This window comes from Cynocephalus volans, chromosome 8 (genome assembly GCF_027409185.1).
Source record: "Cynocephalus volans isolate mCynVol1 chromosome 8, mCynVol1.pri, whole genome shotgun sequence".
Classification (NCBI taxonomy): domain Eukaryota; kingdom Metazoa; phylum Chordata; class Mammalia; order Dermoptera; family Cynocephalidae; genus Cynocephalus; species Cynocephalus volans.
The window spans coordinates 116,184,647-116,205,288 of NC_084467.1; the positions used below are offsets into that span (position 1 = coordinate 116,184,647).

Below are 20,642 nucleotides of genomic sequence, written 5' to 3' on the forward strand. Positions count from 1 at the left end.
AAAAGAAGAGAAACAACAAATACAAAGCATGTAGTATTTCCAGATTTAGGAGGCCGTATCAAAAATGACATGGTTATTCAAAATTTTTCAATGCTAAAGTATATGAGATGGATTATAAAACAGAAGTTATGAGTGGAAAGGTAGATTTTGGAAAAGTATGAAAAACCTAGAATATATTATAGATAATTGATAACCGTTTAGTTTTGTTAACATGGTAAGATTTGTCCTATACAAAGACAACTCTGCTGCTGTGGTGGAGGGTGGACCAGAGTGGGAAGAGAATATTCAGGGGATCTCTTTATAGACTTTTGTAATAGTTTTTTTTGAAGAAAGGAAAGAATAGTTCTTAGAAATATTTTTGGTCAAAAATGCATTGTATGTGGTAGATGGAAAAAATGGTGGGTTTAAATATGTCTTAGAAATTTATGGCTTGAATGACTTGAGTATTTTGAAACTTTATTGAAATACAGAAGCTAGGTGAAGGAACACACCTGGATAGGTGGTAGGAGAGGGTAAGAATGCTTTGATTAAAATATATACAGCAATAACTGTATCAGAAGCCTTATGAAAAATAGATAAGTCTTATAAGTCTTCCTGTTCAGGAATTCAGATAGGTCCTGGGAATGACAGCTTGTTGGGTCTCCAGGCCAGGTGTATCACAGCTAAGACATAAAAAAATGAGCAACCAATGAAAGCTGAAGGAAAACTAAATTATTCTAGCCATGCATTTACTGTAAGGAGAAATCAAGCTTACTATCTGTAAGAGTTTGTAAAGCAGTCATAAAGTTAGTTCTAAGATAGTAGCAATAGTTCAAAACCAAATTAATTTAAATGTATGACTTCATGGAAATGGGGTATATAGTTAGTTATGAAAATAAACTGTGTTCTTTAAGGGCAAGCAGCACAAAGACAGATCAGTGGTTATTTCCTTAGTCTGCAAATATATTAAAAGCAGATGTGGAGGTGGTGGTGAAGGGGATCTTCAGATATTGATGCTGTTGCTTACTGATACATGTACCAGTAATCAGGATAAAAGTATGACCACTTAAAAATCATAATTAATATAGATAAAGGCTTTCCTAAGTATTAGATTACTGAAAAATTAAGTGGAGATTATAAAAGTCTTTAAGGAAGGGATCTGAACTACAAACTTTAAATCCAAATGACTGTATACCTCATGTAAACACTTGTTCCCAAACTCAGTGGTAAGATCATTAGCAAAAGAAGTGCAGTTTGGGTACATATCAATTTTGAATAATTTCTGGCTAATTTACAATCCTCTCTCTCTCTCTCTCTCTCTCTCTCTCTCTCTCTCTCTCTCTCTCTCTCTCTCGTGTCTGTTGCTTCTCATTCAAAAAAAGTCTCGTTTAGCTACTTTATGAGAGTAAGTCTCCCTGATTTCTCAGTTCTGTAAGTCTCTGGACTTCATCATATTGATTTTATTCTGTGGGATCGACTCTTTATGGCTAATTCCTCTTCTGTCACTGAGTTCCTACTCCTGGGTTTCTCCAGCCTTGGGGACTTGCAGCTTGTCCTCTTTGTGGTCTTTCTCTGCCTCTATCTGATCATCTTGAGCGGAAACCTCATTATCATCTCAGTCATCCGTTTGGATTGCAGCCTCCACACCCCCATGTACTTTTTCCTGGGTGTCCTTTCTATCTCTGAGATCTTCTACACAATTGTTATCTTGCCCAAGATGCTTATCAACCTGCTGTCTGTACTCCGGACACTCTCCTTTGTGAGTTGTGCCACCCAGATGTTCTTCTTCCTCGGTTTCGCTGTCACCAATTGCCTGCTTCTGGGAGTGATGGGTTATGATCGCTATGCTGCCATCTGCCAGCCTTTGCAATACCCCATTCTCATGAGCTGGAGAGTATGTGGACAACTGGCAGCAACTTGTGCTGTTAGTGGCTTCCTAATATCTCTTCTGGGAACAACTTTGGTCTTTAGCCTCCCTTTCTGTGGCTCCAACAAGGTCAACCACTACTTTTGTGACATTTCACCAGTCATCCGTCTTGCCTGTGCTGAAAGTTACATCAATGAGCTTGTCATCTTTATCTGTGGAGTCTTGGTGCTTCTTGTGCCCTTGATCTTCATCTGCATCTCTTATGGCTTCATTGTCCACACCATCCTGAAAATTCCATCAGCCGAAGGCAAGAGAAAATCCTTCTCCACCTGTGCTTCGCATCTCATTGTGGTCATTGTTCATTATGGTTGTGCTTCCTTTGTCTACCTGCGACCCTCTGCGAAATACACATCAGGCAAAGACAGGCTGGTGACAGTGATCTATACCATCATCACCCCACTGTTGAACCCCGTGGTGTACAGCCTCAGGAACAAAGATGTACAGCTGGCCATTTGGAAAACAATTGGGAAGACTGGATTTTCTCTTAAGACTTTATAATCAGAACACTCAACAGTGCATACACATTTTGAGCTAATTGTGTAACTAATTTTTTAATTCATGAGAGCATCTAATCTTATTTATCTGTCTGTATAGCCTTGCCTGAGTTGTCTGACATTTGGACATTAATGTTCTCCTATGTTAGGCAGGGATAGTAGTACTTCCTTTTCAGGAGTGTTGTAAAGATTAAGGAAGATAACAAAGTATCTAGCAGTAAAGGATAACTCTTCTTCTCCTCCTCTTTTTCCTCTAGAGTTATAGTTCTTAAAAAAAAAAAAAAGGTCTTAACAAACATGACCCCTTGCCCTACATTTGTCTTGCTTGTCCAAAATCTCTGATTGTACTCTTTGTTTAAGGTTATGTCCAGCTTAAAATGAAGCATCTGGATCTGAAGGTGGCTCAGATCTCGTAGTATGACATGAAAGGAAAAAACATTACCATGCTAATAATTAGACGATTTAAGATTTGACACTGGTTAGGTCATAGTTTAAGCTATTATTCCTCTCTCAATATGTGTTTTAATACATGGGAAATGGGATAATGTCATTTTCCTTTTCAGCTTCACAGGGGTTTTGTGTATCTAATAGATAATACAAAAGCAAGCATGTGTAAATGTAAAACTGTATAAAACGTAAGACCCATATTAAACAAGGTTTTGCACATCTTTGCAAGGATTTTATTCCTTTCAGAGTCTCCTAAAAAGGCATTTCAGGATGTCTTTCCTGACCACTCCTTTTAACCACTCCTTATGTAACATAGAAGATAGGTTGTTAGAAGACAAATGAATTGAAAAGAATGATCAAACGTCCTGTCCCACTTCAGGCTGAAGATGCTTACCTGGCTTTCCATAGTGACTTTATTAAGAAGAGGGAGCTAACCCAGTTTCACATTTTCATCACTGTAAATATATCTCAAAATATAATATTAGAGAGAAGGATTTTGGTGGTCATCTGGTCTTACATCTTACCTGTACAGAAATTCCTTCATTAGTTTCTCCCAAAACAACCATCCTCTTCTGACGGGGCATCAACAGCTTCACAAAATGTATATTAATGTTGTATTAAGCTCTTATTATTATTTTCCCTCATTTCAACTGATATTTGTGCCCGTGATTTTCATGCATTCTGTCTTGTGTCATACAGTAACTCTAATCCTGGTTCACAGATGTTTGAGACAGTTATGATGACAATCTGGACCTTTCTCATTACTTGAGTGACCTGAATTTCACATGCCTCACCATCTCCAGTGCACTTGTCTAAACTGATGCCAATTTGCAATATTCTTTTTACAGCATAATGAATAAAACTAAAATTTATATTTCATGTGTAACCTCCTTTTTCAAGGAGTAATGCAACTGTATTCTTCCTTGTTAATTTTACTTAGATTTTTAAAGTGAAAAAAATCAAAAATGATGTTTTCTCATATTCTTAAATTACTACCTCAGTTCTTACTTTTGTTTCCCTTTTTTAGTTTTTGGAATGATTCTTTTTATTTATTTTTCTTCTTACTATTAAATAATTAAGGCATTTCAGGAAGGACATGTCTGTGAGTATAGTGTTGGTTCTCTCCACTATTTTGTTCTTCTATTTTATTTTCCTAACAGATTTACAATTGTCATATATTGACCAAATTTTTATCTAGAAATGGAGTGTTTATTTATTATAGATATTTCCTTGCTAATATTTAAATAATTTATTTTATTTATTTCTAGTTTAGTTTTGTATTAGTGAAATAATGTAACTAAATTATGAAGAACAGTATGGACGTTCCTCAAACCACTACAGAGAGAACTTCAATATGATCCAGCAATCCCACTCCTGGGGATATATCCAGAGGATTGGAAAACATCAGGTTGAAGGGATACCTGCACTCCCATGTATATTGCAGCTCTATTTACAATAGCCAGGCAATGGAACCAACCTAAATGTCCATTGGTCGATGACTGGATAAAGAAATTGTGGTATATATACACAATGGAATACTACTAAGCCATAAAAAAGAATGAAATTCTACCATTTTCATCAACATGGATGAGCCTGGAGAAAATTATCCTAAGTGAAACAACCCAGGTACAGAAAGAGAAATTCCATATTGTTTCACTCATAGCTGGGAACTGTATCTATAAAAAAAAAAAAAAAAAAGAACAATAAAGAGAGACACAGAGAAAGAAAGAAACAACAATCACAGTAAAATGCTGAAGTTTTAAAAAACTAGAAGTAGAAAAGGGAGGGAAGAGGGAGAGGGAGGTGTGCTAATGAGGAACTGGTAAACGGACACAAAGAATGATTGCATAGTGTAATGATGAATGAGCTAACTGTACTGATCTAACCACCACACGTTATGCACAACTATTGAAAATCAACGTTATACCCCAGGTACATGTCTAACAACAACAACAACAACGATTAATTAATTAATTAATTAATTAATTAAAATAGTTCTATTTTTACAATTTATTAAGTTTTATTATTGATTTCTTCTGAATTATGCCTGGTGAAGTACTTTTATTTAGATTAAAATTTTAGTATGAGTGTTATGGATGTTATGTTAACTTTTAGTTAAATTATTTTAGGATGGAATATCATTATTTATTCTGTGTGTATGTGACCTGTCATCATTTCATAGCACTGAATTAAAATACTTCACTCTATTTATGTTTATTAGCTTTTCATCTGCAACCTGGACTTATGAAGTTTGTTATGGAATATTTTTTTAAAAGTGATAAATAAGAGTTTTGGAATGTAGCATGCATATTCTACCCCAAACACACTAACATGATAGTAGGAGTATTAAAAAACACATGATAATACTTATCAAAAAGGTAAACAGGAGAGGACAGAACATCGTAAATACCAAAACAATTATAGAAGAAAAAAAAAAAGGGTGATTTTAAGCAGAAGGATGAAATTACACCTGCACAAAAGGAGAAGCCAACTGAAAGCAAACCAAGTCTCAATGCAAAACTGTATATGGACATTCTCTTCACAATTGGGTCACCCAGACGGTACCGAAAAGAGTAAGATTGCTTTAAAGTCTGAATAAGGAATAAACTCCTTGATTGGTGATTCTGAAATCACCTTTAGTGAAGGACCAGTTTTTCTTTTTTCTTTTTTCTTTTTTTTTTTTCCCATTTCATGAAAGTTCAAACTTCAGTAAAATACAATAAAAATGAATTACTGGAAAAATGAAATGAAAACATTTGAATTAGTAGATAATGTTCCAAAAGATGTGTCCACTGATTGTGTGCTTGTGTGTCAAAGGATAAGTTGCTTATCATTTACACTCAATTTCTGTACCTATCTCTTCACAAACCAGTAAGTAAAAGCTCATAGAGTGGCACTAGGCTGCAGAGGGCCATCAGAGTAGCATTGCTCTATATTTCTTTCATGCATGATGACACTGGAGGTTTACTTCTATGGCAATTAAACCAGAGGAGTTCTGGACTAGACACTTGGCAGAACTGAGGCAACCGTGAGGATCTATATTTAAAGAAAAAGATTAAGTGTGAATTGTCTCATAACGTGGAACATCATCAAACTCTTTCCCACATTCAGACCCCGGGTTGACAGCTAGTCTTAACAAGGGATGACAATCAGCTTTGTATCTCATTGATATTCATAAACAATAAAAAATAAATTTAAAAAAGAAAGAAAAAGAAATGACAAAAAATAAATAATAATTCCAGTTAGGTGCTACCTCAACAAAATGAATAGCATTACTTTGCCTTACTCTTCTACTTTGCTTACTTTGTTTTTTTAACTTTTTTTAAAAATTGAAACATAGTTGATTGTATGTATCTGTGAGGCACAGAACAAAATATCAGTAACTGTGTGCAATGTTTGATGCTCGAATCAGGATAATTAATATATTCAACATTATCCAATGTAATCATTTTTTCATGGCCCTTTAGCTTGCTAGTTCACAAGGTCTACCCATGTACAGACAGCTTCAGACAAGCTTCTGAGTTCCATAGTCTGGAATATATTTGAACATACAAAGGTTGCCAGACATTGGAAGAAGCCTTAAAGAAGAAACACAGAGATCTAAACATAATAGAAAAAAAAATTGCTGGAGAAATACAGAAAATGCACAGAATAGAAAAGAAGATAATTAATATTCCCATATAAAATATGTAGCATCTGTGAAAAAACAGTATATCTCGTACACCTCTTTAATTGAAAAACAAACACACATACATAAAAGTGTACAAATCATGATGGACACATCAATGACTTATCACAAAGTGAGCATGAATAGGTAAAAACAGAATAGAATATTACAAACATCTCATTTCCCACTCCCTCTTCTCCAACAGGAACAACTATAATGGCTTCTAATATCATGTAATAGTGTTTGAATGGTTTCAAACATTGTAACAACAAAATTATAAAGAATATATTCTCTAGTATTATTTTTACCTTTTTCTTTAGTTTCTTCCTCTCTTCACATCTTTGTTTTTCTATTACAGCCTTATTCATCATGTTTATTCAGCCTTAAGCTTCTCTAAATTTAGATTTAATTTACAAAATAATTCTTTCTTTTATTTCTGCTTCCCAATTTTTTTAGAACTTTTCTTCCTCCAGTCACTTATAACTGAGTTCTTCTAAATTGTGATTTTTGCTATTATTTCATATTTTCTATCATTTCCTTAAATCTTTTAGCTCATTTTGAAATATTTAGTTAGAGTTTTCATCTATTTTGGGAGCATATTTTGCTTGAAGTTTTTGTTCCCTGGGAAGTACACTGTGAGTTACCTTGGCATGTTGGATGTTTATTAATAAATGCATGAGATTAACACCCGTGAGCAGGGGGAGAGGGTATTGGACAGAGAGAAAAATCAAGTTTAATGAACTCCTAGTGAGAGTCTCAGTTTACCCAATGGTGAACTTTGTAGCTAGAATGACCATTAAGAGGTATCCTGAGTTGGATCATGATGGGCAAGGCTTTATCAACCTAACTCAATTGGTGTTTGGGTTTGGTCCATTCCAGAAATGATTGTTACTTTGGACAAGGTGTCTGTGTTGCTGACAAAGTGCCCAAAAAGCCTGACATGTGAAGTCTGTCTACTGGCAGCACTACCATAATCTGGGGCAACAAGTCCTTTATTTGAAGGAGAATCTGAGTAGTACATCTGGGTTTTCATTACACAGGCACACAGTTATTTCCTATAGGGATGTTGCTCTATATATTTTTATTATAATATCTTCTTATGGGTTATGAGCATAATCTTTTCCTGAATTCGTGTTTATATAAGATTGGGTTTAATGTACTCTTGACAGGGATGATCTATAATAATATTCGTAGTTTTGTAGCTGTCAAGCTCCCTCTTGTGTTGTCTTCAGAAACTATAGCTGTTAATTGGAGGCTTTAAATTTTTCTTCTTTTGGCTTGATGTTCACAGATTGGCCAACTTATTTTTAAGTTATTTGCCATTAGCAGTTGTTTTTTGTTGTTCGTGTTGTTCTCCTGATATTAGGACTACCAGAAGTTGCTCTCCTTTGCTTTTCTTTTCACAATTCCTAGCACTATATTTTGAGTTTCTTGAGTATATTGTGTTGGTTAGATTTTAAAAATGTGGTTATGGGGGTTTTAATTCCCATTTTCATTCATTTTCCCCGATCTTATTTTTAAATTAAGAGATCATTTACACAAATAAAATACAAGTATTTTAAATTAAGTTATTTGAGGTTTTACAAATGCATTCACCCGCTGAACCACCACACCAATCGAGAAATACATTTTCATCATTCCCAGAAGTTAATTCATGCTACTTTCCAGTTGATTCCCTACCTAGAAACGACAAATACTGTGCTGATTTTTATCAGCATAGTTCAGCTTTCATGACTTGAGTTAGATATATATGTAAAAATATAGTATGTACTCTTATGTATCTAACTTCTCTCACAAAACTTAATGCTTATGAGGTTCATTCACCTTGCTGCATGTATAGTAGTGTGCTATTTTGATTGCTGAATAGTGTTCTTCTAAATACATATGAGAAAATATATTTATTCTTTTATATGGTGATGGACATTTGATTTCTTGCCAATTGCCTGCTTTTATGAATAAATCTGCCATGAACATATTTTGAACAAGTCTTTTGTGGACATTTGTTTTCATTGCTCTCTCAAATGTCCAGGAGCAGCATCGCTGGGTCACAAGGTAGTTGTATATTTATGAGGATACTTCAAAAAGTTCATAGAAAAATAGAATTAAAAGATAATATCAATGTTTCCATGAACTTCTTGAAGTACTCTCGTAACTCTGTAATATGCTGCCCAAATGTTTTTCTAACACCACATCACACCCCCACGAGGAGCTTCATATTCTCTCCAACTTTAGTACTGCCAGTTTGCTTTGTTTTGTATTTTTAATATATTAAGTCATTCTAGTGGTGTAAGTAGCTGCACTTCATTTAGTTTTCTTTATTATTACCTTGATATCTAATTATGCTGAATTATTTTTTTATGTGCCCAATGACTATTCATATGCCTTTTCAATAAATGTCCCAGTGCCCATTCTAACAAGATTATTTCTAAATTATTAAATTGTATTAGTTAATTATGTATACTGGATTAAATCTGTTTATAAGATATAGGTATTATAAATATTCTTCCCCAGTTTGTGGTTTGCATTTCTATTTTCTCAATAGTGTCCTTTAAAAAAAAAAATACAAAAACATCTTTTACTGAAACATAATTAATCGTACCTATCTGTGAGGTGCAGTGTTGAATATGAATACCTATATGCAATATGTGATACCCAAATCAGAAAATTATTAGATTAAGCATTACAAAATGTAATCATTTTTTATGGTCCTTTACCGATTGCTTGCTAACACCCCTTCTCCTCCCTCCTCCCACCTCTATTAGCCTTAGTTCTGTCCCTCCTTTTGAAAGCTCAAGAAATTATTGTGATTGTTCTATCCTTCTTTCTTTCTTTCTTTTTAATTTATTTGTTTGTTTTTTTTTAGCTTCCGCTTATGAGTGAGGACATGTGGTATTTTACTTCCTGTGCTTGGCTTATTTCACTTAACACGTTTTTTTCTTTTTAAATTATTATTTATTTATTAATATTCATGAGATACAAAGCTAATTTTCCCTGCTCCTGCCCATGATGTGAGGGCCAGGTTCATATTGGGGGCATACCCATTGCCAGAAATTGCTTTTGTACCCTTTGTACCCTTCCAATTATCCCCCAACCTCCCTCCTCCTCCCCCTCTCCCCTGAACCTCAATTCCTAGCCCTAGAAATGTTCCCTCCATCTGTTGGATCATGGGACTACTGTGGTCTTTCTTTCCTGCCTTCTTTTCTCTCTTAGCTCCCACATATGAGTGAGCACATGTAGTATTTATCCCTCTTTGATTGCTTTGATTGTTTCACTCAACTTAAGTTTCTCCAGGTTCATCCATGTTGTTGCAAATGGGAGTATTTCATTTTTTTTATGGCAGAGTAGTATTCCATAGTGTATATATACAACAGTTTCCTTATCCAATCATCTGTTGATGGACATTTAGGTTGGTTCCATATCTTGGCTATTGTAAACAGAGCTGTGATAAACATGGGAGTGCAGGTATCTCTTCGACATTATGATTTCCATTCCAATCCCAGAAGTGGGATTGCTGGATCATATGGAAGATCTATCTGTAATTGTTTGAGAAACCTCCATATTGTTTGCCAAAGTGGTTGTAGTAATTTACAGTCCCACCAACAGTGCAGTAGTGTTCCCTTCTCTCCACACCCTCGCCAGCATTTATTATTCACCGTCTTTTTGATCATAGCCAGTCTAACTGGAGTGAGATGGTGTCTCAATGTGGTTTTAATTTACATTTCCCTGATAACTAGTGATGTTGAGCATTTTTTCGTGTATTTGTATGTCTTCCTTTGAAAAATGTCTATTCAGCTCCTTTGCCCATTTTTTAATTGGGTCTTTTTTTTTTTTCTTTTTTTTTTACTGTATAATTACTTGAGTTCTATGTATATTCTGGATATTAGTCCCTTGTCAGATGCATAGCTAGCAAAAATTTTCTCCCACTCTGTAGGTTTTCTTTTCACTCTGTAGATTGTTTCTTTTGCTGTGCAGAAACTTTTTAGCTTGATATAGTCCCACTTGTTTATTTTTTCTTTTGCTGCTTGTGCTTTTGGGCTCATGTTCATAAAGCCTGTGTCCTGACCTAGCTGCTGAAGTGTTTCACCTATATTTTCCCTTAGTAATTTTACAGTTTTGGGTCTTATAGCTAGGTCTTTAACCCATTTTGAGTTGGTTTTAGTTTATGGTGAGAGATGCCTATCTAGTTTCATTCTTCCGCATATGGATATCCAGTTTTCCCAGCACCACTTGTTGAAGAGGCAATGTTTTCCCCAATGTAGATTTTGTTGCCTTTGTCTTCATCCATGTTGCTGTAAATGGTAGAATTTCATTATTTTGATGGCAGAGTAGTATTCCATTGTGTATACATACCACATTTTCCTTATCCAGTCATCTGTTGAAGGACATTTAGGTTGATTTCAACTCCTGGCTATTGTAAATAGAGCTGTGATAAACAGAGGAGTGCAAGTATACCTTCAACAAGATTATTTCCATTCCTTTGGGTATATACTCAGAAGTAGGACTGCTGGATCATATGGCAGATCTATATGTAGTTGTTTGAGAAACCTCCATACTGTTTTCCATAATGGCTGCACCAATTTAAAGTCCCCCTAACAGTGTAGGTGGGTTTTCTTTTCTTGATGTCCTCACCAGAATTTGTTATTCTGTCTTTTTGATAGTAGCTAGTCTAACTGAGATGAGATGATATCTCAAAGTGGTTTTGATCTTCATTTCCCCAATGCTTTGTGATGTTGAGCAATTTTTCATGTATTTATTGGCCATTTGTATATCTTCCTTTGAGAAATGCCTATTCAGCTCCTTCGCCCATTTTTTAATCATGTATTTTTTAAAACTATTTAGTTGTTTGAGTTCCTTTTATATTCTGGATATCAATCTCTTGTCTGATGTACAGTTTGAAAATATTTTCTACTATTCTGTAGGTTGTCTTTTTGCTCTGTTTATTGTTTCTTTTGCAGGGAAGAAGCTTTTTAGTTTGGTAAAATCCCACATATTTAGTTTGTTTGTTTGTTTTCTGTGCTTCTGGGGTCTTATTAATAAAGTCTTTGCCCAGCCCTACTTCCTGAAGTATTTCTCCTATGTTTTCTTTTAGTAGTTTTCATATTTAGGTTTCAGGTTTCATATTTAAGTCTTTAATCCATTTTGATTAGATTTTATTATATGGCAAGACATATGGGTCTAATTTCATTCTTCTACATATGTATGTACAATTTTCTTAGCATGATTTACTGAAGAGACAGTCTTTTTTCCAATGTATGCAAGGTACTATATATTCTTCTTAGGTCTGTGGCTTACATATCTATTTTCTCAACAGTGTGTGGTTTGATGCATTTTGACAAAAATGTACACAAATGTAACCATGACCGTGGTCAAGATACAGGTCATTTCTATCACCTAAAAATTTTCTCTCGTGTTCCATCTCAATCAGTCCCCTCTACCACGACCAGTCCCAGGAAAACAGTTATTTGCTTTCTCTCTATATATTTTTAGTTGAGTACCTTTTCAGATCTTTTGTCCATTTCTTAATAAGGGCATAACTCTTTCTTTCCAATGTTTGGATTGAATCATTTACCTTCTTATTGACTTGTAAGAGTTCTTTATATTTTCTAGGTATAAAGTTTTTGTAACATATATTATGCAAATATTTCTGCTACTTTGCTTTTAATTTTCTACCAGTGTTTTTTGAAGAACCAAAGTTGCCTTTAGTTTTGATAAAGTCCAATTTATTGATTTTGGCTTTTATAGATCAAGTGTTTTCTGTCACATTTAAGAAATGTTTTCAAAACTCAAGTTCACTAAGATTTTATCCAATGTTATTTTAAAGAAGTTTAATAATATTAGTTCTGTAGGTCAGATACGATATGATCAATTTTTCAGTTAATTTGTGTGAGAAAATGTCAAGATTTTATTTTTCATCCAAAGGCAGCGTTGTTGAAACGATTACCCTTTCACCATTGAATTGCCTTGGCAGCCTCAAAGAAAATTAATTGGCTGTAAATATGTGGATCTTCTTCTGGACTCCATGTTTAGTTCTGTCAATCTATTCATCTATCTTTATTCTAATTTCAAACTGCCTTTTAAATGTAGCTTAATAAATAAGTCTTGAAATCAGTGTAATAGCCTCTGGATTGTGTCCTATTAGTTCCTCAGGAAAGCCACCTGTAAGGAGGTGATATACCCCTAAACTTGCATCCTCTGGTGTACTGGGGAAAGTCATTCATGGGAAGGTGCTGCAATTTGGAACCTCAAAGGAAAATGCTTTTGAGAATGGTCCTGTTGAAACTGCCTGGGGGAGAGTGCCACTGGGTGTTCTCATTGTTAATAGCCTTCACACACTGCAGCTCCGGGAAAGCGAAAGTCCACCAGAAATGGGAAGGAACCCCATTTAAACTCTAGCTTCCCTTCAGCACTTTTTACTGTCAAAACTTAACATCATGTCAGATGACAAGGGAAGAACATACCGGTAACACAATCAAGACAAATAAAGGTAGATCGGGAGCTGGAAGGCAATTAATCCTTAGTTTTTTATATACAGAATTCATTTTTTATTAGTCTTTATGAGCCCTGGAGTCAAATTCATATGAATATGAATGCTTATAAAGTTATAAAGGTGTTTATAAAGTTTACACAACTAAAATTTTCCTGAAATTTTTATTTTATTTTACTTTTGTTTTGTTTGTTTTTTAAATGTATTATACATATATGTGGGGTACAATGTTGATTTTCAAAAATTGTGTACAATGTATGATGGCTAGATCAGGATAGTTAGCTTATTCATCATTACAGTACACAATCATTCTTTGTGTCTGTTGACCAAATTCTCATTAGCCCCCTCCCTCCCCCTACAACCCTTTTTCACCTCCAGTTTTCTAAAAGTTAGATGTATTGCTGTGATAGTTGTTTGTTTGTTTCTTTCTCTCTATCTCTCTTTATTTTTCATTTGTTCATTTATGGATTCAGTTCCCAGTTATGAGTGAGAACGTGTGGTATTTCTCTTTCTGTACCTTGGTTGTTTCACTTAGTATTATTTTCTCCATGCTCATCCATGTTGCTGTAAATGGTAAAATTTCATTCCTTTTTATGGCTGAGTAGTATTCCATTGTTTATATATACCACAATTTCCTTATCCACTCATCCATCGATAGACATTTAGGTTGGTTCCATCATCTAGTTTTGTAGATAGAAGTGCAATAAATATGGGAGTGCAGGTATTCCTTTGACCTGATGTTTGCTAATCCTCTGGTATATCCCCAGTAGTGGGATTGCTAGATCGTATGGAAGTTCTATCTGTAGTTGTTTAAGGAACCTCCACACTACTCTCCATAATGGCTGTACTAATTTATAGTCCTACCAACAGTGCAAAAGTTTTCCTCTTTCTCCACATCTTCACCAGTATTTGTTATTCTTCGTCTTGTTTACAATATCCAGTCTGATTGGGGTACGGTGATATCTCAAAGTGGGTTTGATTTGCATTTCCCTGATGATTAGCAATGCTGAGCATTTTTCATATTCCTGTTGGCCATTTGTATGTCTTCCTTTGAGAAATTTCAGCTCCTTTGCCCATTTTTTAATTGGATTATTTGTGGTTTTGCTGTAAACCTGTCTGAGCTCTTTGTGCATTCTGGATATTAATACTTTGTTGGATACATAGTTTGCAAATATTTTCTCCCATTTTGTAGGATGTCTTTTCACTCTGTTGATTGTTTCTTTTGCTGTGCAGAAGCTTTTCAGTTTGATATAATCCCATTTGTTTATTTTTTCTTTTGTTGCCTGTGCTTTTGGGGTATTATTCATAAAGTCATTGTCCAGCCCTAAATCCTGGAGCATTTCCCCTATATTTTCTTATAGGAATTTTAAAGTTTCAGGCCTTATATTTAGTCTCTAATCCAGTTTGAAATTATTTTGGTATATGGTGAGAGGTACAGATCAAGTTTCATTATTCTGCAAGTGGATATCTAGTTTTCGCAGCACCATTTATTGAAGAGGCAGTCTTTTCCTCATGTATGTTCCTGGTGCCCTTGTCAAAGATCAGTTGGTTTTAAATATGTGGGTTGATATCTGGGTTCTCTACTCTGTTCCATTGGTCCACATGTTGTTTTTTATGCCTGTATCATGCTGTTTTTGTTACTATAGATTTGTAATATAGTTTGAAGTCAGGAATAACATATAGGTTAAAGAAGAAATCAAACAGGAAATCAACATTTTTTGAAACTAATGATAATAATAACACATCATACCGAAATCTATGGGATACTGCAAAAGCAGTACTAAGAGGAAAGTTTATTGCAATAAATCTTACATCAAAAGAACAGAAAGATTTCAAATAAACAATCTAGCATTATACCTCAAGGAACTACAAAAACAAGAGCAATCCAATCCCAAAGTTAGTAGGTGGAAAGAAATAATTAAAATCAGAGCAGAACGAAATGAAATAGAGGCCAGAAATACGATACAAAAGATCAATGAAACAAAAAGTTATGTTTTTGAGAAGATAAACAAAATAGGCAAACCACTAGCCAGACTAAAAACAAAACAAAACAAAACAAAACAAAACAAAAAAGAAGAGATGAGACCCAAATAACAAAAAACCAGAAATGAGAAACAAGTCAGGCACAGAAAGAGAAATACCACATATTCTCACTTATTTGTGGGAGCTAAAAACAAACAACCAAACAAACAAACAAATAAAGGATGGGGGATGAAGACACAACAATCAGAACAATTCCTTGAACTTGTTAAGACAAGTGAACAGATATGATATAGTGTGGGGGAGGAGAGAGAGGAAAGGGGGAAGAGAAGCTGGTACAGGGACATGAAAATCAACTACAATGTACATTGAGAAGTTAAAATAAAAAATAAATAAATAAAAGGGAAGGGGATATCATGATTGGATAAGGAAAATTTGATATATGTATACACAACCGATTTCTACTCAGCCGTAAAAATATATTGAAATTCTGCCATTCACAGCAACATGGATGAGCTTAAAGAAAATTGTGTTAAGCCCAACCCAGAAAGAGAAATACCACATGTCCTCACTCATAAAACGAGCTAAGAAACAAAGAAAGAAAGAAAGACTATAATAAAATGTTGAACTTTCAGAGGAGAGAACACACCTATAGCTACTACATGTGGGAAAGGGGGAGGGGGAAAGGGAGCGGCATAAGAAGTAATTGGGTAAGGGACACAAAGAGTAGTTGCAATTTGTAATGATGAACATGCTAATAATATTGATTTGTTCATCACATACTGTGCACAAATATTGATAATCAACTCTGTAACCCATAAATATATAAATAAAATTAAAAGTGTGGTATGTGCATACAATGGAATATTACTGAATGTAATTAGTGCCCTTATTTAAAAAACTTTTAATGTACTTTCAGTCTGTGTGTGTTCTTAAATTTAAAGTGAGTCTCTTGTAGACAGCATAAAGTTGGATTGTTTTAAAATCTGTTTAGTCTTTCTATGTCTTTTGATTGGGATGTTTAAACCATTTATGTTTAAAGTAATTATTGATAGGTAGAGACTTAACTATTGCCATTTTGTTAATTGTTTTCTATCTCTCTTTTAGTTATTTGTCCTTCTCTTCTTCTTTTGCTATCTTCCTTTGTTATTTGTTGATTTCTTTTTGGAGTGATATGCTTTGATTTCTTTTTCTATGTATCATGTATAGTATTATTTTATGGCTACCACAAGGCTTACATAAATATGCTTAAGTTTATGACTATTAATTTTAAGCTGATAATAATTAAACTTCAATTGAATACTAAACCCTCCACTTACTTTCTCCCCTCACTTTATTGATGTCACAATTTATAGCTTTTAATATTGTGCTGTGTATTCATTAACAAATTTGTGTAGCTGTAGATATACTTAATCATTTTGTCTCAAGTTTTATGGTATAATTAAAAGTGATCTATCTATATACCACCATTACAGTATTACAGTATTATGCATTTGTTTATAGATTTACCTTGACCATTAAGTTTTATATTCCCATATGTTTTCATGCTTTTGTTTAGCACTTTTTTGTCTCAATTAGAAGAACTCTATTTAATATTTTTTGTAAGGAAGGTTTAGTGGTGATAAATTTCCTCAGCTCTTGTTTGTATAAGAAATGTTTTTATCTCGTTGTCATTTTTGCATGACAGTTTTTGTGGATATAGTATTCTTTGTTGGCAGTTTTTTTTTTAAGCACTTTGAATGTATCATTCCATTCCTTTCTAGTTTCTATGGTTTCCATAGATAAATACACTGACAGTGTTATGGATGCTCCCTTGTATGCAACAATTCCCTTTTCTTTCTTCTTTTTTTCAGTTCCATAGCTCTTCTCTTTTCTTTGACTTTTGACAATTTGATTACAATGTGTCTTTGTTTATTCTTTCTTGTGTTTGTGCAACTTTTAATGCTTTGGGCTTCATAAATCTTGATGCTCATTTTCTGCCTCAATTTAGGATGTTTTCAGGCATTTTTTAAAATACGTTTTCTGCTGTTTAATCTTTTTCTTCTTCTTTGCTTTTTATAATGCATTTGTTGGTTAGTTTGATGGTGTTCCACAATCTCCTTAGGCTTTCTTCACTCTTTTTCTTTTCCTTTTATTTTGCTTCTGTGACTAGATAGTGGATAATTTCATTTCATGATTTCAACTGACTTGTATGTAAATTTGATGATTATTTCTTTTGCTTGATAAAATCTGCTGTTGAAGACTTTTAGTGAATTTTTCTGATTAGCCATTATACTCTTCAGTTTTGGAATTTCTGTTTGGTTGTTTTTTATGCTTTCTATCTCTTTGGTGATATTCTTATGTTGTCCAATATTCTTTTCCTAATATTGTTTACGTATCTGTGTTTTCCTGAAACTTTCTAAGCTTCACTAATGAAATTACTTTGAATTTTTTGTCAGGCATTTCTTTAATGACAGTGCTGGAGATCTATTTTATTCCTTTGACTGTTTCATGTTTCCTTTGTTATTCATGTTCTTTGTAGCTTTGCAGTAGTGTTTATGAATTTGAAGAAGGAACCGCATCTCCTAGACTGGCTTTCACAAGGAAAGACCTTCCCCATTCAGCTTGGCTACAGATTCTTGAAGCTTCTCAAATGTGTTTTTTTTTTTTTTTTCTTTTGTTTGTTTTATGGATTTTTACATTCAGATTCCTAATTAGAGGAGATTTGGTAGTTTCTTTTTCTTTCTTTCTTCTTTTTATTTCTTTTTCTTTTTTAAATTTTTTTTCTTTCTTTTCTTTTCTTTTTTTTTTTTTTTTGGTGTGTGTGTGAGAGAGAGAGAGAGAAGTTCCTGTAATCTTTTGCTCCTTCTGTGTCTGACTGCTGTACCATTGGTTAGAACATTGAAGCACAACTCCACTCCTCTCTTTCTTCCCTTTGAAAAAGCCTCAAATTCTGTGCTTTCTCCAAATATCACTGAGCAGTGCTGGATATGGCAAATCACTGCCTCCAGCAAATTATGAGGGTTCCATCAATTCTCCAGATAAGTGAAACAGAAACCAGCCCCTCAGACTGTGTAACAAAAATCAAGAAACACTGGAGGCAAACCCCAATCCTCTCCCTACCTCCTGTGGGAGAAGCCTCAGGTTCTGTGTCATATTTTAATTCCACAGTGCCATGCTGGCTCCAATAAACTACTTGCCTTTTTTCTTTGTTTTTATCTGCATCCAGGAATTCCAACTATACCAGTTCTGTCCAGGCCCCATGTAAAGTGAAATAGAAATGTTTTTTTTTAGTTGATGTACTGAAAGATTGGGACATTGGAGGTATGCTCCATTCTGTCTTATTTCCCAAGGGAGGAGTAATGGTGATCTCTCTCACTGTTGAGCTGTATCAGCTTGGGTGCATGGTCAATATGGACAAGTTGAAATTCACATTCTTACCCTTTTTAACGTGGCTATTCCCGTGTTATGCTCATCTGGAGTACAACAACTTCTCAACTGGATTCTGGACTTCTCACAAAGGTATTTTAGCCTTATATCATCCTTAAATCAATGCTTCAGTAGTGGGAGTGAGGGCTTGGACCTTCTATTTTGCCATATTGCTAACGTCACTCCACATCATTAATTTTAACAGCCTACTTAGAGTTAGTACTGCATAACTACACCTAACATGTAGAGGTCTTGGACTTACAAAAATGCTTGTACTCCACCCTAGTCCTATGATAAAGTGTATCATATTTCTATACATTAAAAACTCCATATGAAAATATAATCATTTTTCTTTATTCATATGTGTTCTAAACAAAGAAGAAATAATAGTCTTATATTTACTCAAATATTTTTAATTTCAATGTTTATTAATTCTTTTTGATGACATATTTTTAATATCTTTATTGATTTATATTATCCTGGCCATAAATATAGACTTGTCGAGTAAGAATAGATTATTATTACTTAGAGAAAAAACTTTCTTGGTTCCTATTGACCCCATCCTTCTGAGGGATGTCACATGCCAACCCGCACATATATGGATTGGTATTTCATAAAAGAAACTCTGACATTAAGACTCTCAGAGCTTATATAGGAGTAAAATTGTCATCACCTTCCTGTCCTGAGAGAGGACATAACTTTGGAGAGGTAAATCTCTCGCTAATTATTTAGCTGCCCTTTAAGTCTCAAGTCTTGTTCGTTAAGATAAGTTTTAGGTTTATTCACTCAGAAAGCCTTAGCTGTGGGGAAACATGAAAATGTTCACTTCCTGACGCCAGCCTGTTGGAGTTTCTAACGGGTATATTTACCTTTACCTTGAAAAAATTCTCTTAGTATTTCAGGTAAGAGAAGCCTGTTGGTGGCAAATTCTCTTATTTTCTACTATATAGAAATATCATTATTTTGTTTTTAATTTTGAAGAGTATTTCAGTAAAATTATAATTCTTTTTGGTAATTTTATTATTTTTGTCTTTTCTTCATTTTTAGGGGTGATGTTTTCTGGCCTTCTGGTGAGAAGTCAGCAGTCATCCACTAATTGTTTAATAGTTTTATTTTGTTTTAATTGTGATCTGCTTTCAAGATGTTCTCTTCGTTTTTTACTTTTATTAGTTTGACTCTGATGTGCCCAGGAACAGTTTTCTTCATATTTATCATGCTTGAGATTTGTTACGATTCTTGAATCTATAAATTCGTGTTTCTAAGAAATTTAGTAAAATCTTTGGCCATTATTCTTTTAAGTATATATATATTGTATACCTTATTCTCTAGCTCATTTCTTTATGGAACTCCAACTAAAAATGTGCTATATGATTTCATATAGTTCCCCAGGTAATTAAAATTCTTTTAATACTTTTTATTGTTTTACAATCTTCTTCACACTGTATTATCTTTATTCTCCTATTTTTATGCTGTTTCTTCTCTTTGTTGTATCCATTCTGCTGCTAAACTCATTCACTGAAGTTTTTTTTCAAAGTATGTATTTTTGAATTTTATAATTTTGGGGGGGGGTTCTTCATAGTTTCTATTACTATTTTAAGATTTCTTACATGCTCATTCATTGTAAGCACTTTTTACTAATTTCAACATTGAGTTACATTGTTTTAGGTCTACTTTGACTACCTTTCTTTAGAAAGGGCCATATTTTCCTGGTTTGCTTTATGTAATATAGTTCTGTAATTTACCTAGGACCCAGTGAATATCATGTAGAAACTCTGTCAAATTAACTCTACAATTGTTGGTCTTTTTAGTTTTAGCAAGCAAGTAACTTTTCAAATTGAAAACTTGTTCTCTTGGATGGTCATTCATAACTCTTTCATATTTCACTTTTTCATACTTCCAGCCTGCTTTGAATATATCCCACACATATGTGGTTCAGAGGTTAGCCAGAGATTTTACTAAACTATTAAAGAGAATTTGAAGCTTTTTTTCTCTGGTTTTCTCATTTTTAAAATTCTCTCTTCATGTTTAGCAGCTCTGGTTACTTCAGACTCTGTCTTCTGGTTTTTCATGCCAGAAAGTCTGTTAGTTTTCTTTCTGTGTTTCAGCCATTTCAACAAGTAATGCTGACTACAGACTTTGTTCAGAGTAAAAATTGTAACAGAGGGATACTCATTCTGTGTACTTAACCTTCATTCAATTGTTCACTACATTTCAGAATCTGCCTGATTTATTCTCTCTCTAGTATTTTCAAGTAGT

At 34.0% G+C, this 20,642-nt stretch overlaps 1 protein-coding gene across 1 annotated transcript; it reads left to right on the forward strand.

Moving 5' to 3' along the window:
• Positions 1–1,462: 1,462 nt before the first annotated feature.
• LOC134384319 (olfactory receptor 10R2-like) lies at positions 1,463–2,404 on the forward strand. Its single transcript, XM_063105864.1, has one exon. The coding sequence runs from the start codon at positions 1,463–1,465 to the stop codon at positions 2,402–2,404; it is 942 nt and encodes a 313-aa protein (XP_062961934.1).
• Positions 2,405–20,642: the final 18,238 nt, after the last annotated feature.